This window comes from Patagioenas fasciata, chromosome 7 (assembly GCF_037038585.1).
Source record: "Patagioenas fasciata isolate bPatFas1 chromosome 7, bPatFas1.hap1, whole genome shotgun sequence".
Lineage (NCBI taxonomy): Eukaryota > Metazoa > Chordata > Aves > Columbiformes > Columbidae > Patagioenas > Patagioenas fasciata.
Genome location: NC_092526.1, coordinates 23,319,552 through 23,338,126, shown reverse-complemented (window position 1 = coordinate 23,338,126; position 18,575 = coordinate 23,319,552). Strand labels below are relative to the sequence as shown.

The 18,575-nt window shown below is 43.8% G+C and overlaps 1 protein-coding gene across 11 annotated transcripts in view; it reads left to right on the top strand.

Moving 5' to 3' along the window:
• WIPF1 (WAS/WASL interacting protein family member 1) overlaps positions 1-16,027 on the top strand; it is a 57,346-nt gene extending 41,319 nt beyond the window's left edge. For all 11 annotated transcript variants that reach the window (XM_071811104.1, XM_065841020.2, XM_065841019.2 and 8 more), the window contains 6 exons: positions 455-584; positions 2,993-3,169; positions 4,407-5,171; positions 7,886-8,098; positions 9,741-9,854; positions 11,170-16,027. In XM_071811104.1, coding sequence (XP_071667205.1) covers positions 455-584; positions 2,993-3,169; positions 4,407-5,171; positions 7,886-8,098; positions 9,741-9,854; positions 11,170-11,225 — 1,455 coding nt within the window. In that variant the 3' untranslated portion in view covers positions 11,226-16,027. The remainder of the gene's footprint in view (positions 1-454; positions 585-2,992; positions 3,170-4,406; positions 5,172-7,885; positions 8,099-9,740; positions 9,855-11,169) is intronic.
• Positions 16,028-18,575: the final 2,548 nt, after the last annotated feature.

Here is an 18,575-nt window from a genome sequence, read left to right as displayed (position 1 = left end):
CTATCAACTAAAGCTCCATCTTTCTTTTGTTTTATCCAGAATTTGTGTATTAGGAGTTTTCACTACAACTTTCAAGAATGTCCACCTTTTTGTGTAATCAAATTATTTGTGTAGTCTGTCCTTGTTCAGTCTCCAAAATGGCAATTTGCCACAGATGTGTCTTGCCTTTAAAAAAATCAGAAACTCTAAATCTTCAAAAAATGTCAATTCACATAAAAGCATTCTGTTTGCAGTGAATAGTGTGGGTTAGAACAGCAGCAGTGTTTGGGGCCTCAAGTCAGTAACAAGGCTGGCAACCTATAACATCATTCACAAAACCAGACGTGGCGTGCTGCCCACTCCAGTGTGGTTAAAACAGAAATTGAGGCCCCAAGTAACTACCGTATTTGAGCAGAAACTTGTAGCTAGAATTTGAGGTTTATTCTGCCTTCTCATTTTTAATTTTATTTTGCAGGCAAATACTGAAAAGCCATCCCTAAGCAGGTCAGAACAAGCAGGGAGAAATGCTCTATTATCTGATATTACCAAAGGAAAAAAGCTCAAGAAGACTGTTACTAACGACAGAAGTGCTCCAATTCTAGACAGTAAGTACAATTCTGCATGGAACCATAGAATCATTTTGCTTGGAAGAGACCCTAAGGATCATGGAGTCCAACCATAACTTAACTCTAGTACTAGACCATGTCCCTAAGAAACTCGTCTAAATGCCTTTTAAACACATCCGGGGATGGTGACTCCACCACTTCCCTGGGCAGCCTGTACCAATGTTCAACAACCCTTTCTATATGCATTAATGGTTCTACATATCTGAATGCAGAATATTATTTAAATATCATCAGACAAACCGCCATGAGAGAAGCAGGTAAAATAAAATGCCAGAAATTGGCATACATAAAAATAAATTCTGTTCATCATGGATTAAGTCAGCTGAGAAAACAAGTACTGCTTATGAAATGCGAGTGTTAATTTGTTTGCTTACTCTCATAAAGCAGTTGATTTTCTTATTTGCTTAATCAGAAAACTATGCAAGCCCTGCTCGGAGCTGTGCTGAGGATCTGCAGCAGGCCAGGCAATCAAAACCCCTGTCAGGACTGAGAGCACAGAGAATAAAGTGGAATTTCAGAGTCTAGTTTTGTGTAAGCAGTATAAAAATAAAGGCACCCCTCGCTTGTTTATGGCCCCAGTACCACTGAAAGCAAAACCTGAGCCAGGAGCTGCACCCCACCCAGGTGTCACTCTGCTGCACACAGTTTTGCTGCTCCGGGAGTGACACAGGGGTGTTATCTTTTCAGCTGAGTCCTGTTGCTCAGCTTGCCCAGTGGTGCCCTGGCACAAGGCAGCAGCTCCACTTACCTGACCAAGTCTCTATGCAGCTGTGCTGCTACTGTGTCTCACTGTGCATCTTGGCAGGTGCTGGGGAGAGGCTGGAAAAGCCTGTGTAGCACAAGTGTTGGGAAGACAGGACAGAAACAGGAGAAGGGCGAGGAACAAGAGCCTGCTACGTCAGAGGAACAGCGTTTATTGCCTGGGGAGGGGAGACACTTCAGACTGCTTGGCAAATGTGATACAACTCAGTCCAGGTCTGGCCATGCAATTAAAGGCTAGACTGTGACAGGAAGATGATGAGGAAAGAAGGAAATGCCCAGAGGAATGAGATCAAATTTAAAAAAAAAATATATATATAGATACAGCCCTGCAGTCAGCCAGGTACTTAGTTTTTAAACATTTGAGTATTATCTCTGAAAGCAAAGTTACATGTTCTAGTTATTGTAATGAGCTGGAGAAAAGCATTAAGAGGATTAAAGAAGGAGTAAACAGTAAGATTAAAATGATATGACCTATTATCTTGTTTACATTAATTAACAACTCATGATGAAAGACTAAACTATAGTAGCAGCATTTCCCCAGAGGTTCACACCCTGTGTGAGTCAGACCTGAACTGAGCTAACATGCTTAAGAAAAAGAGAAGCATGATGTGAAACATTCTCCCATGAACATATTCTTCCTCATTTTTTTGTGTGGGATTGTTAGAAGTGCTTTTCGTCCACAGGTTTTAATTATTTTAAAGCCAGTGAAATTTTTACCCACCCAAAATTATGGAAATTGAGATGCCAAGAAATTAAGCAATTAATCCTCAGCCATGTAGCCTGTCACCTAGGAGCTGATCTCCACAGATATACCAACCTGTGAGCCTGCTCATTTTGCAGTGATGCTCTGAATGAGACTCTTTGCTGTATTTGTAGTTGTGGAAACACTTTCGTTTCACTTTTTGCATCTCAGTGTTGTCAGAGAAGAAATATTGACATTAGAGAGAAATGGGAGAGGAAGTGGGGTGGCTGATAAAATAATTCCTGCCTATTGGAAAATTTAGCTGCTAGTGATCCTGTCACTGCATTTCTCAGCCTACAGGAAAGTAATCAGAAATGAAATCTCTTTCCCCACTAGGCTTTGTTTAAATAAGTAGTTATGTTGCAACATCATCAATAGTGACAAAATTCTGTTCATTCCCAGAAGTGATCACCAGAGACATCTCCAAGTGGAAGGTTTTCCTCCTTCTTTCCTCATTTCCCATGAAATTGCCCTGTTTCTTGGTTTGCATGTGGAGAAGTGGAGAGGAAAGGTATGAAAAAAAATGGGAAGCAGCTACAAAGATGCTATCAAAGACAACATGATATTCTCAGAGGCCCCATCCATGCTCATTTCCAAATTTTCCATAGCAACTGTTTCTCTGCTCTGCAGTCCAGAATAGGCTAAAGGAAAGTGATGACTTAATAAAACACAGTGGCTATGTTTATTGCACCACTTCTTTAATGGTGCAATAGGAGTGGTGATGGTAGCTGTGATGATCCAGCCTGAACAACGACTTGTGTGCTTTGAAAGCTCATCCATTTTTCCCCAGGTATTATACAAGTGTTGCTTTAATGAAAGAGATGACTTTGCAGGATCAGTCTCGCTTCTCTGCCTAATGTGGGGGATTTTTTTTTCCCAACAGAACCCAAAGGACCTGGTGGAGCTGGCAGCGGTGGCTTTGGAGGAGGTGGCGGTGGCAGCAGTGGTGGGTTTGGTGGTGGCAGCAGTGGCAGCTTTGGTAGTGGTGGACCGCCTGGCCTCGGAGGCCTTTTTCAAGCAGGAATGCCAAAGCTCAGGTCTGCTGCGAGTCGAGATGCTGGTAAGAAAGACCTTGCAGTTCCAGTGTGAAAAAGTAAATTACATTGCTTAAAACCTTCATAGCATTGCCATAAATTACCTGCTGGGATTGAAAAAGTCTTCAAATAGTTTAGGCTCTTAGAGAAATGTAATTTTCAGCTTAAATCTTGTTTTATTCTTAATACTCCCTCACAGGGAGGAAGTGAGACTTCCACTCACCCTCCTAGTAATTGATGAAATGTAAAGATCTCAGCGGTGTTGAGATGCTGCCTGCAAAGTACAGTCAGGCAGACTGGGTCCTGCCTTAGTTGAGGGCATGCAGGATTGGAGGGAGCATAAGAGGATTCCAGGTCAGTTCTCCCTTTAGCACCAGGAAAAAGGATCCACTTTCCAAATGGAAAGTACATCTGCGTCAGCAGCATGATTTACCACTTAGGGAGTGCGTGAGGCATCCCAGCTGGCTGGTACGGACACTGCAGCTGGAGGCTTCTCTGGGGCATGCACTCTGTTCTCCTGGCTGGCAAAACAGCTGCCCAAAGCCTTTTGAAACACAGGAGACCTGGGGCCACCGAGAATTGTAAGGTTAAAGAAATAGGATTTTACACTTGTTGAAGGAGGACTGGCCAAGAGGGGTTGCAGGGTGTTACAAACGTTACATATTTTACAGACTAATGTAATTTTTCAGCACATGTGTACAAAACAGTCTATTGGAGCTGTTATTTTCTATTGTGTCATGGTCTATTTTGGGAACTTGTATTAGTACAAAAGTTCCTGGCATCACAGAGTGGTGCTGCTGCAACTGTAAGGCTGGCTTGCCTTCTTCCTGACAGGCCCAAGGACATCCTTAGATATCAGTTACTAGAAAGGGCTGAGAAGAGCCTTTTATAGGACTATTGTTGTTAAATATTATGTGAAAGCTAAGATTTCTTTGCTTTTGGGTTTGTGGTCTCAAATAATTTTTCTTCCCTTTCGTGCTATTGCTTGCTAGGCGAGGACTGCATCAGTGGTGACACTTTGTCGCTTTGGTTTCTCCCCAGTGGTCCCTCGTACACACGGTCAGGTTGTCACCTGCCACTGTGGCGCGGTTCCCCAGGGCTACCAGAACTGCCGATAACTGCTGGCTGGGTGCCCAGCCCTGTGTGCCCCGCGCCGGCGCTGACCCCCGCAGCCTTTGCAGTGCCTTAGGTCGCGTCCCGTTCGGAAACCGCTGGGCAAAGCCCCCGCCCGCCGGAGGCTGATGCCCGCTCCTGTGTCCGCAGATGCCGGCGGAGCCCGCCCGCCCGCCCTGCCGCCCGGAGGCCGCTCCGCAGCCGCCAAGCCCTTCTCTCCGCCGAGCGGCCCGCCGCGCTTCCCGGGGCCGCCCTCGGGGCCGCGGAACTCCGCTCCCGAGCCGCAGAGGAGCCGCCTGCCGCCGCCGAGACCCGACGTCGGCTCCAAACCTGAGCCCGTGCCGCCCCCGGTGCCCAGCACCCCTCGGCCCATCGCCTCCAGCCTGTACAACAGGGGGTCGCCGCCGGTGCCCGGCGTGAGCCGGCAGCCCAGCCTGGGGCCCTCGCCCCCGCCGTTCCCGGGCAGCCGGAGCGCGGGGCCGGCCGTGTCCCTCCGGCAGCCCGGTCCCAGCGCGGCGTCCCCCTTCTCCGGCCGGCCGCCGCTGCCGCCCACGCCGGGCCGGCCCGGGGAGGACAAGCCACCGCCCCCGCCGCCCCCCGCCGGGCACAGACCCCCCGCCGCCCGGGAGGCGGCTCTGCCTCCGCCGCCGCCGCAGAACAGCAAGCCACCCGTGCCTGCTGCCCCCCGGCCGGCCCTGGGCGCCCCGGCGCCCCCGCCGCCCCCCAGCCGGCCCGGGCCGCCCCCCGTCCCGCCCGTCCCCGGCGGCAGCGACGAGATGCCGCGGTTGCCCCAGAGGAACATCTCGCTGGGCTCCTCCTCGGCGGCCGGCGGCGGGGGGGGCCGTTCCGGACCCCTGCCCCCCCCGCCCAGCGAGAGGCCCCCGCCGCCCGTCAGAGACCCCCCCAGCCGATCAGGTAGGGAGCTGGGGCGGCGTTGGAAGCAGGGGGGGAACGGGGAGCTGAGGATCCCGAGCTTGGTGGAGATTGAACAGATGGGCACAGTGGGATGAAGTGATGATTTCTGTGGAAATGGTAAATTTTCATTTCACTAAACGTTGGCCGTGCCACTTGGAGGGTAACCCGGAATCTTCAGCCCTCCTGCCCTGATATGACCCTGCAGGTGCTTCACCCATTGTGACCCAGAAGGAGCAACATCCAATGTCTTTGGCTGGGGTGTTGCATTTTTGGCCATGTGCAATGCACAGAAGTGCTGGAGGAGCAGGATGCGGTGTGGGGCTGTGGCTTCCCCACCAGCCTGCTGCCATGCACGCATCTGCTTTGCATTGCTAACAAACCGTGCTCTTAGGCACAAGGGATTCAGCAGTTGGAAATGAGCATTTATGAGTATCACAGTGGCTTAAGGAAAGTCACTGTGCGTCACAAGCCTGCTCACATGTACTTTTGCAGATCTTGTCAACTTTCATTACAAGTACTGTAATTAAAACACGGGGGTTTCCCTATGATGGTCTTTGATACAAAGAAGCTGGTTTTTTCTAGCTTCTGACAGGTGACAGCATTTGCCTTCCTGAGTCAACCAGCATGAGTTAATGGTGGCAATCTCATGAATGAAGGTTTGCAGAACCTGTGTTGGGAGGCAGAAACACTTAGAGCCAAATACAAATTATTTTAATAAAAGACCTAGCTAACAGTTGTTAAATATAACGGTAGTTGTTACAGCATGACTACCTCTTGTTACTTAACCATATGCAGATTTCAAATGAGATTGAAAACAAAATTGTTATTTCATAATATACTTTGTCCTCTGTGACAGCTGTTGTTTGTAACCTTTAGAATTGCACATCATAACATAACTCTCTTAATACCTGATGGTTTTCCCTTTGGAGGTGAGAGAAGTTAAGCACAGACAGCCAGGTCCTGTAATGTCAGGAAGGGGGGAAGCATTTCACAGAAGGCAATTCTGGGAAGCTCCATAGAGTTGCCTTTCATTTCATCCTTTGGAATAATGATCTGGAATCATCTAAAACCTGTCTAGTCTGGACAATAGAGATGAATGTCATGGGAGCTCCCACAGGCTACAGCCATCTGTGTTGCTTCCCAGCTCCTTGAACCAGCCTGGGTCCCCTATAGCCCAGCACCTGCAGCAGCCTGGAGCTACAGAAAATACTGGCCCCAAAACCGTGCTTTGTGGAGCTGGTTGCCAGCCCAAAGGATGGCACGATGCTAGTGCAGCCTGCAGTAAATGAATCAGAGAAACGTCACATTTGACTGAGAGCGTGGATCAAAGTTGCAGAGAGTATCTGCAATTATTCAGATGCTTCCAAGAGCTTCTTCCATTGTGGCCTCTGCTTCCATTGGTGCTCTCCTGGTTGGCTTTTTTCTGACGCAGATGATTTTAGCAAATGTGTGCTACCTTTCTGCTGGCTTAATAAGTAGAAGGATGTTGTAGCAATAATTATAAACAGAAGTACTCCTATTCTGCTGCAGTTTAACATGGGCGATGGGGTTTAGGTAGATTTAGAGTGTGCAAAACTGTTCTGAAAGTTACTAAATGCTTCTCATTCTTAGAAACCATTCCCTGAAGGCAAGCTTTAGTAATTTGTAAAAAAAGAAGGGGGAGGGAAAAAAAAGAAAAATATCCACAAAGTACAGCATGTTTCTTGAAACACGTTTCACTGCTTCTTGCTGGAGACACAAAATCTGCTGCTCTCTTTTTCAAAATGTACCTCTGTAGCCAGATTTCATCAGGACAAGGAAGCATTTCATTAGAATGAATATAATTGTCAGTTGCCCAATCATGCCAAACAGGGGTAGTGAGACCTTTAAACACACATAGCCCTCCACGCCCTCTGTTTTCGTCTCTTTATGTCCTAAAGAGAAGTGCCCTTCCCCTGCCCTCAGGACAGCCCCACTCCCGTGTTACGTGGATTGTGCTTTCGTATTTGACCTGTCATGTCACCACACCAGTTACTCAGATACACAGAGTCTGGAAATGCCAGTCTATGTGTGAGGTCTGTTTCCTCTCAGTGGGAGGTGGATATGCTCCAGCCACCAAAAACCTGGCACACAGCAGCACATATGTTGATAAATGAGTGAACCGATGCTGTGCTGCTTAACACTACTGCTTTTGGTCTGAATTCCCCTGTGTGCCACCTGGCTGTGACACCTGGAGGGGACCACCCCTGTGGACAAAGAGCCTCTGAGGGTAGCAGAGCTCTCCTGCTACATGTCCTCTTGCCTTGCGAAGGTACATGGAAAGGAAATGGGCTATGGTTTGCATCTCCACAGTACCCTGAATTGCAGATGTAACTTCTTCTCATTGTGGCAAATGTAGTTTAGAGGAGTTTAAAAGTGGCTTCAAGGACCAGCACCTCTACAGAGGCTTCTGTAGCTGAGGGACAAGAAAATACGAGCACTGAGGTGTATTTCTGTTTAAATATATCCTGCTTCCCTGATCTGGACTCTTCAAATTGGCATCAACTCCCTACAGAGTCCTGGAGAGCAGGGAAGTGGGTGCTGAGGGTGATTCTTTCTTGGGGCTAAGGGTCCCAGAGCAGCCCACCCTCTCAAGTTTGTTAGAGGGGGCTGCGGGAAGTAGGCAGCCTCTTACTACCAGCAAATAACCTCTGGTGCAAACAGTGGTTTTGTGCTTGCCTCTTGTTTTGCTACAGGCCCCCTCCCACCGCCCCCTCCCATGAGCAGGAATGGCAGCATTTCCAGGGCTTTGCCCGCTGCTCCCCAGCTGCCCTCCCGGGCAGGGCTGGACAGCCAGAGAAGTGGACCCCGACCACCGCTTCCTCCCGACCGACCGGGCTCGGCAGCACCACCACCGCCACCGCCGCCATCATCAGCTGTCAGAAATGGCTTCCAGGACCCAGGTGATGGTAAGCCATCTTCCTACTGTCCCGCAGCTTTTGGCCTAGAGGCTTTGTTTCTAATGCGTAGCTTTGATTTCTGTCCAACAGAGGTGTCATTTGGGTCTCAACCCTGCCAAGTAAGAATAAATATGCCATACGTAGAGCAGAACTGCAAAGCTGTCCATACAATCTCCAAAATAACCCTTTGAAAAATAGCCTGAGAAAAAAGAAATTTATTCACTGTGCTTTGCTTTGCTGCAATACAGAAATAGGGCCCAACAGGATTGTTCTGACTCTAATATGAATTCAAACCATAGCTACACCAAGACTCTTTGGAAGTGAAAACAAGTTAGATGATGACTCAAAAGCTGAAAGCTGAAAAACAGATGAGGGAAGAGATTGTCAGAATGGTGTTGAAAATGTCAAGAATCTATCTTTTTGCTAGTGTTTATTGAAAAGGAGAGGTACAAGATTGCTGTGTTTTAAAGATTCACTGTGCTTTTCTTTTTAGTTGTTTTCTGTTTGCAAGGGACAGATAAATCAGCTAGTTATGGGAGGTCAAAATTGGTAGTTTTGACATCTGTAAGTTTAGAAGAAGCAAGCAGAAAATAAAACTGTAATTCATGCTTTTCAAGCATCTTCACATGTCAGGTAAGGCAGGTGGGTCACAAACACGTTTTCTTCATGCACATGCCGTTTGCAGGGTTCAGAACCTGCAGCTCCTTTCCACACTGTTTTCTAATTGCAGCTGTTGGGAGCAAACATAAAAAAACTGGATGCCAGTAAATAACCACATGTACAAGTGCTGGGCAAAACTTACTTAGCTGTTCATTACATTATGCAATAAAATATAGCAATATTGCAAGAAAGTTATGATTGCAAAGTCCTGAAGCAACCAAGTGAAGAAATGAAAAAGTCTAAGATAGCCCACACTTTCTTCCTTGTACCTCCAAATTCAAGTGCAGTGCGGAGCTCTGTGAACATTTCCTAGTATTTCAGTGAAGAAACTGATCAGCTTGCTGTGTTCTTCAGAATTCTGTACACTCAGTAAATACATCAGTAGGGTCCCTCTAGTCTCAAGAGATGTAGTGTCGACTGGTGTATTTTTCCGGTTTTGACACTAGCTGCATACAAGTTTCTCTGTCATCATAAATTTTATTGTAATAGCCCCAAATTTTCTTTTTCTTGTGTAAAAATTAAGAAATAAAAAACACCGCTTATAAGTCACTGTGCTTTAAATTATGCTTTTGAGCTCCATATGTCAACGAAGTATGAATATCAGAAAATTCTGTACCCAGGAACAAAGTACTGTTGGGAAGTAGGAGATACTATACATTTCCAGTATCGAGTATATATGTATGTGTGTGTGTGTAAAAAAGCAGATCTGTTATGGAAGAGAACATAGCACTTATTTCAGAATTATGGTCATTTTCCTATGGGTGATTTTGCATTAAATTGGCAAGTGATCGGTTGAAGTTAATAAGAATTTTCATTCTCAAACTGACCTCAAGCATCTTCTTCCCTGACTTCCCAGTAGGCTGCTGGTTCAGTACTCAGCTATGTAAGCATTTTGCAAAATAAAATGTGTTAAACATGATGTTGATGTCAATTGACTTTCCTGAAGCTGTGTCACAAAACTAATGAGTGAATTGCATGGGTTTTTTTTCAGATGAATGGGAAAGCAGATTTTCTTTTCATCCTATATCTGATTTACCACCTCCAGAGCCATATGTACCTGTGAACAGAAGTTATCCCAGTAAACTAGCAAGAAATGAAAGTAGAGGTAAGTTTGTTTCACCTCTGCTGTTTGAATTTTAGCATATCATCCTAAAAACAGTGGGGATGGGGAAGAGACTGAATACTGAGGTTTCAGAACTTCTGAGACTAACAGCCTGGTCACCCTTATCTACCGCACAGCAAAACCTAAACATAGCTTTGCAGGCGCAAGCCCTCTTAAACTTGTGTTTGAGGGGGAAATTGTTTGCTTTTTAAGTTGGAACATGTATTGTAAGAGACCACCTCTGCCGGTATGGTCAGCCCCCTTCTGCTACAGGCAGTCAGAACCACAAAATCCCCTGGGACTTCCTCCTCATTTCCCATCTAAATTCATGCTCAACTCATTTGTTTTTGTGCCAACTTCATCCTAGAGTTTAGTTATCCTCCCTCCTTGGTTTGTTAAACCCCTAATATTTTTTAAAGACAACAGTCATATCCTCCTCTCAGCTTTTGTTTTGCTGGGCTGCTTAAATCAGGGTGTGCTACACTCTGCTTCCAAGCCATGTTCTCTGATCCTCAGGGTTGCTTCTGTATACATTTCAGTTTGATTTTGTCTTTTCCAGTGTTACATACTGTTCCAGTTCAGGTCTCAAGCACGTCTTCTACAGCAGCATAAATGTTTCCTGTCTTCATTAGTGGTATTTTGCCTGATACACCCAAGGATCAATTTACTTCTTTCACAATCAGTGACATCGGTAGCTCATAGTTATCCTGTAATCATCTGTACACTCAGATGTTTCCCCTCCCTCTCCTGTTTCCAAATGATGAGGTTTTGGTTTGGAGCAGAAATTCCTGTTAGTCTCTGGCCCTTCATTTGCCCTCTTAGCTTTCATCCCATTCAGATTACTCCACAAAGAAAGACAAAGTAATTTTTTTTATATTTCATTTAATGAGTTTGCAATGAAAATATTCCTACGGGGAAAAACATTAAGAGCTTTGAAATGTTGCTGCATTTAGAGCTTTCCATTTTCACTGAAATTTGCAGGTGTTGCAAGTAGCACTGAGAAGGTATGTGTTTGTGTAAAATAGTAAGGCTCACAAGAACTATCAATTTGTTTTGAGAAGGGGACAAAAGACTAAAATACATATGCTTTCCAGACATTTGGGAATAGAGTTAGTTTAAAACTTCCTTTTACACTGTTTGAAGTTCTGATGTTTAATAAACTCAAAACTCTACGAAGATTTTTTTTTTTTTTTTGTAAAATGGTTAGGCACGAAAATGAGTAGATCTTCACCAGTTACTGAATTAATGTCTTGGATGTAAAGTCCAACTTCAAAAGAAACCAGGGGGAGTGACACAAAAAACTTTCTTTCTCTTTTAGGTGGCTCTGGCCGAAAAGAAAGAGGTGCCCCCCCGCTTCCGCCTATACCAAGGTGAAATGGGTTCTGACCCATCTTTGGGCAACATCTGTTTTCAAGTTTCCTTCAAGTCGGCTCTCCTGCCCACATCATTGGAAAGTTGTCTGTTTTGCTTTATTTCCACTTTTGGCTTGTCAGCTGGAACAAACTTCAGTCTCTATTACAGAAGTAATAGATGCAGCTTATGAACTGTAGTTGCTCACAGCTATAAATTTTATTTGCTTGTACCACAGGCTGTCATAAAAGGCATTTTGTGGACCATACGCAACATACGTGCATCATACTTACCGTGTCCAGCCCTGTGCCCTTTGAGAGCTCCACAGGAGTTGTGGTTTTTAATTTAATGAGAGCTGGAACAAAGCTGTTTCATTCACTCTGGGTACAGTGGCTGTATTATTTGAATGATAAAGTACAATCTATTTTGTGTTTAAAAAACAGTTTGTGGGGAAAACCATGTAGCCGAGAGTCCCCTAGATCCTTCTTTGCATGCCTGACTTGGCCCATCTGCTTCTGCAGGCCATAGGCCTACTATATGGTGACCAAGAGTTCATCCTGAACCTTTTCACTTCAGCTTAGCCAAGCAACTCTTATTTCAAACAAGAGCTCGTACATCCTGCCTGGAGGACAAAGTGTGTCTGGCCTTGATTTTATCTGGAGAGAGTCTTCCAAAGAAAAGCACAAGTGAAGAATTCAGCAGCGTAAAAATATATCTATTTTTAATCCCTCTTTCCTTGTTTTTTAATAACATTATGCTTTAGTTCACCTAATTCTTTCCTACTCTGATGTGGACCAACCCACAGCCATCCGTGTCCTGGATTATTGTAATGCGCTCTACCTGAGACTACAATTGAAGAAGCCCCAGAAAGCAGTCTTGGTGCAAAAGCAGCAATTATTTGTAGTTGCAGGCTCCTTCTGTAAAGCATTGCTAACACCAGTGCTCCGCAGACTGCCTTCCAGTTGTTTCTTCGGTACAACTGAATGATGGGGCTTGACTTAAAAAGCTTCCTGGGGCTTAGGTCACAAGTCTCAGAGAGGTTGTATTTGACTTGCATTACAGTAGAGCAGCTGAGATCAAAAATGTGCATAAGTGAAAGCCCTTTGATGTAGAGAAGGAGGTTTGGGGTTTGTGCATTCAAGTGAAAGCATCAGCTCCAAAATTTGCTGTCTGCACTGGTTCAAGAGAAATGGGAAGATCTGGCCTTCTGAGTTTACCATGAAGCCTGTCTTTTCAACCTCTGCTGAAAGGGGTCTCCACAGAGAGCTGCAAGGCTTACATTAACAGAAGAGAGAGTAAAGTGTTCTCACGTTGTGACAACTGGTTAATATGTTTAATGGCTTTTGAATTTTGTGTATGAGAAAAGAGTTTATTGTATGAGTGCATTTTACAAATGCAACTAAACATATAAAATGCCTTTGGAAATTAGAGCAAGATTATAATTCTGGATTTGAAATATTGCTCAATGATAGGTCTTTGTTAATTGGACTTCTGAAGATTAGTTCTGAAAAATTTCTCCACTGTCTTCTCAACAGTTTCTGTTTCTTCAGTGTACTCCTTGGATTGTTACCAAGCCTGTAACAGCAGCCGTGCTTAGTAGTCATGTAGGTTAAGAAAATGTTTCTCTAGCATGGGAGACATGATCCTAAGTACACTGTGCAGCTAGAATGAGGTCAGTCCTTGAAAATCCAGGGAGTTTAGCCGAAGAGAGTCGGGACCCCACTGGAGTGTCTGTGCTCTGGCAGGGTGTGTGGAGGGTCAGATCCCCGTTCTGCCCCACAGCCTGGGCAGTCGCCATGAAGGGGATGACACAGGGTGGGATTTGGATTTGGCCTGATCAAATTCAATTTAGCCTTTTCAGTGTTTGTTTACAAAATCATGTTAGCTGTGATAGCATTTGATTATGTACCTGTTTTTTTTACATTTTTCTATCTAATGAACTATTTTAAGTTACTATTTATGGTCTTGAACTTGCAATTAAATGCGCAGGCGCAGGGATGTATCTACATCTAATTGCAGGATCGTGGCTGTAAGAGTTTCTTAAACAGATATTAGTGGGAAATCCATGTGACAGGTGCACCTTGGGATCAAACATAGCAATACTGAATTTGTATATGTATTTTATGGATGTCACGTCAACATATGCACTATACAAAGTGCCTGTCTCTTTGGGATATTATGTGAATAGAAGTCCAAATAAGATTTTTAGGATAATAACTTAAAGGATAAATTATTGTATTCATGTTATTCAACTGAAGCACTTATAACTTTCTAAGGAACAACATTTTGAATTTAAGAATACAATATTTTCAGTACCTTGACCAGCCAAATCCTTATTAATACCCAAATAGCTACACAGCCAAAAAAAGCCTTCCAAAAATGATACCTTTCTTGTAACTTACCTGCTTTCAGCATGACTGTTTTACTTTGAGTAAGTCAATGAAAATGCTGCACACTGTTCTGCCATCTCCCAGCATCATTCAGAATATCCTATACTTGATCTTTTGAGCAAGGTTTTCTGACTAGAAATTCTGGACCACTACCAAAGACTTGGCAAACCAGCCTCAATCTCACTTTATAATTTGTTTTGTAAAAGGGCCTCAGTCAACAAGCCAAGAAACCTGAGCTGCTTGGGTTTTAGGACTTCTTTGTACTATAGAAACCTCTTCAGAATAGATGTTTTGCATATGTTTAAAATAGCTGAACAATGCAGAAAGAGATATTTTTTTCACCTAACAACAACTTTACTGTTTATATTTTTTGCTGTAAAAGTCCCTAGATACATTCCAGAACAATGCAGCATTTTGTCATTCAATATATTGCTTCATATATCAGTAGCTAATTACAATATGATCAGTATTAAAGTATTTATTTCACTATGAAGTGTTAAAAAGAATGCAAGACATACTGAATCAGTGGTGCCTTATGACTTTTTCAGTCAACTTTTCTGTCTCTCACTAGAAAAATTAATAGGTGTCGCTCTTCCAAGCCCTAATGCAGACAGTACCGACAGTAGCGTCACACAGCGTTCGAGCCACGTCTGCTGCTGCGGTGCGCTCACTCTGCCAACTTTGTGTTGAGCTCAGTGTATGCAGAGATGATGGGATCGGTCTGCAGGTGTGATGTAGGTGGGCACTGGTTAACCTCAGTGTCAGTTGTTGGTGTTGTTCTGGCAATTCAAGCTTTTCCCAAACCAGTGTCTCACGCTGCTGTCCATACAGCCCAGCTGCCTTCAGTGTGGTTGCATATGTTATTAGAGGACTACATTTGATTTACTGCTTGCGTATAAGATCTAGTGAGTTTGTTTCAATGACATTGTGTTATAAACCTTCACACCTCAAACTATCTTTTTATCTCATCACTAAGACTCACATTACATGACAACGGCCATGGGTGTTCATTTTTTGTTAATTCAAGTCAGTAAATAAAATGGGAATAACTTTTGTACCATGTTACAATAATTTCTGCTCAATAATTTTGGAGAAAAAGCACATGTTATGTCTGTTATGACTTTCTGCGCCAGCCATTGGGAGAAGAGGTCACAGTGTTTAATGTTCAGAATAGTTTAAGGAAATGCAGCTTGTGATTCAGGAAGCATGTATTTCTGTAAATGAACTACTTCTTAAATAAGGTCACAAAGTTCTTGCTTAGAAGCCAGCATTTCCAACATTAAAACAATTGTAAGAACAACATTTTTTTTTCCTCAAGACTGAGCTATTAAAGAAGATCCTTACATTATTACTTTAAAAAGTGGACAGTAGTTTCTCCTTGCAGCAACAACTGTTTACATGTCACCTGTAGAAGCAGGTCTCTGTTGGAGCAGAGGATGAGGGTACTAAATTGCTATAGTCCTTCACATATATTGCAACGTAACAATTTTCTATGTAAATGTATGCAAATAGAAAGGGCACTTCTTGCCTTGGAAGCAAATAATAGAATCAGATGATCAAACTGGGATTATTTTAAGCAGAATGTCAAATGTCAAGAGACCTAGAGAGGGTCCCTCAACCACAGGACACTGGAAAGGAGAAGCTCACTCATTCAATTGGCTGAATGTTGCAATCAGTACTAGAGTACAAATCACAATATAAAATGTGCATGTGCGTAATGCCACATCACAACAGTGTGAACACCGTTGTCTCACAGTCAGGTGCGAAGAACCTGTTATGGCGGTACATTGACTCTCTGTAACTTAAATCGTATGAACTTTAATCTTTCAAACTGTATTTACCAGAAAATAAGGAGAATCTCTTACTTAAGATACCTGGTAGCACATAAAGTGTAGCTCATTCATGGATTGGTTCTTTGTGTACATGGGAAGAAAACGGGGATCTCGTAGCCTGCAAGGTGGACGAGTCTGGCCCATTCAGTTGAAAGGTAAACCTGGAGTGCTGGCGAAAGGGCTGTTGGCGTTACTCAGCAGAAGCAGGGCACATGTAAATGTTCTCAGTGAGTATGCGGCAGGTAGGTAGACAGACTAAAAGAAAAAAATGGAAAGTGCATGTCTTAAAAAAGGGAGTAACCCTTCAGAACATTGCCATTTTGAAATACAGTTTGTCTGTGATAAATGTTTTTAAGTGTAAACTAATACATGCAAACGAAGAGCTCTAAATTGGGACTTCCAAAGCCACACAAGACAATGGAAGAGAGAGAAACGTAGGCCAAGCAGAAAGTAACATGTTTTTATCAGATGCTTAAAGTTTGAGCTTTTTATAAAATATTAATCTAGTTCTGTGAATATTTTTCTGCTTAACATTTATTTTGTAAGTGATTTTGTTCTCCTTATTTTTTCTGTCCTATGCCAAATAAATTGTACTTTTATTTAACTGGTGGTGCAGACTGTTACCTTGAGAACAATCAGGATTGTTTCCATGACAAAAGCACATGTCAGCATTAGCAGGAGCTGAGGGTGACCCTGGCGGGGGCTGGGGCAGGTTCTCCTCCCCTCCTGCGTGCCATTGTGCAGCAGCGCAGCGATAACGCTCAGAGAACTTTGAGCCTCCGTACAGTGAGGATTAGACAGCTGCAGATAAGGAGAAATAATTTGTTTGGTTTAGGATAAAGAATATTTGAAAGTGTGGTCGGTGATGCTGTACTTGTAGGTGGCTGCTGTGTGAGCTGTGGACACTGGCTCTGGGCAATGCAAGCTGGGCACTTGGTGTGGGGAGATGACGTGGAATATCCCTCTACTTAAGCCCAGATTTTTGTGCCTCTTGTCTCCACTGACTAGGCAGATAGCTTCCAGAGAATATCAGACAAATTAAACCATCCTTTTGACTTTGGAGCCCTGTTCTTGGATCTTGGATGTGAACCTTTTCAGATAATTTGGACCAAGTTTATCACAGAAAGGCCCTTTGATAAAAGTCCAAAGGAGGCTCAAATTCAGGCTGCACTTCCAGGTTCTCTTCAGAAATTAGAAAGGGCGTTTAAAACCCTGAGTTAAAAAGCTTCTATGCTGTAACTCATCTGTCTTTAAAAGCCTTAAGCAGCAGGTTTACTCTTGTACAGATGGTGGATCCTTTGACATCTATAGGGACTGCTTGTCAATACTTTCATTTTACAGACTGGGACAGAGACCTCAGCTTCCTTACAAGGCCACAGACACCCACAGCTCAGAGGTAGCCCAGAAGCACACTGGTCCCAGTGCCTGGGCTATACAAACAGAACAGCCATGACGGAGGGTGGAGGCTGTAAAGGAGCTGGCTTAGCACGCTGAGGGACCTTTGTTTGCAGATCTCAGTGCCACTAGCCTTGAATGAGGAATCGAAGGTGTCGACCTAAGGGATCAGCTACCAGGGCTCCCTATCTCATGTTTTACCACAGGAGACATGTTTTTTTCTGGTTTTCAAGAAATTAGAAGACTTGATTGACTTCGGGAAGAGGGAACTGAACTGAGCGTGCTGTGACCTAGTCATAACCACAACATAGTCCTTCCTCCATTTGACTCAGAAATGCTGTTGCTTTAAAATAAACCCACAGACTACGCTATACAACAGTTCTGACTGCTCCGTGCAGTTGCAGGAAGGTTCACGTGTCGCACGCACAAAAACATCCAACTCCTTTGATCATGGTTCAACAATTTCCAATGACCTTCCTGCCTTGTGTGCACAGGCTGCTCCCATCTGCCCTCTCACCCAGCCTGGTCCTGGCCTGTTGTTGCTTTGGGGGCTAAATATCAGCCCATATGTCCTTGTACAAAAAAATCATGTATTATTTAGGGTAACTAAGAAAATAGATAAGAGCCTTCAGGATTTGTTTTTCCCAAGCTAACAGTAAGTATGATGAGCAATTCTTAACAGCTGTTTCTGCTATCTTCTAGCTCTCTGAAAATTACCCAAATATGTAACATGATGTAAGCTTGATTCCAAGTTTCATTTTCTGTTATACTTGTAGAGGTCCTATATGTTTTCTTTTATACAAAATTAAACTGTAAGATTTACACTTTTAAAAGAGCTCATAATTTTTATTTGTTGAATAGGACTCTCTGTAATCCTAAAAAGTTCATACTTACTCTTCCAAGTTGTGAGGGTCTGGTGCATACAGTGGCATGCCAACTCTAAAATCAAATAGATGTTATTTCATAAGCAAAAATGTTTCCATAACATTAACTTCTACCTACAAACAGAGCTGTGCCTGGGCTCCACTCCCCCTTTCAAATATATCACAATAACAATTTTGCAGAGCACATGAGGGCCTCGGTAACCTGTTCTGTACCCTGCTGGTTGTTGTGACTTTGGTGTGTCTGTGTTGCTTGGTGTACGTGTGTTTACACAAACACAGACTGCTAATCAAAAGGCTTGGTGAAGCATAAAAGTAAACAGGATGGCACTTTGTCTCCACTCTGCAGATATTGCAGAACTGCTGAAGTAAGAATAGTTTCTTCTGCCAGTGTGAGCTACTAAAAGCCTCCAAACACACAGATTACATCCACTGGCTAATGTATAGGTGTTATAAAAACAATTCTGAGCAGAATGATGGTTTCATGTTGCAGGGTGATGCGATCAACTTCATCAAGAATAACTTGCCTTTTCTATAACTCTTGAAGGAATTCCTCTAAAAATGTGTCAATGCTGCTGTAAGTCTCAGAAGATGCTCATCTGATGATTCCCTCCCATTGCCTCCCTTGTGCCTGGCAAATCTTCTAGTACAGGCTTCACTAGTCCAGTCATTTGCATCCTAGCAATGTAAGTGCACTCTGCTTGTGTATCAGACCTGTGGTGAGCAGCTCTGCTCTCACTTCCTAAAATGAGGCTAAGCTGCTTGTTGTTTATCTTACAGCCCCTAAAAGCTGTGATGTGGCAGCTTAATGGAAAAGAAAATGTCTCAGCTGTGTTAAACTTCCAGTTTAAATGGTCGCAACTCTCTGGGGAAGAT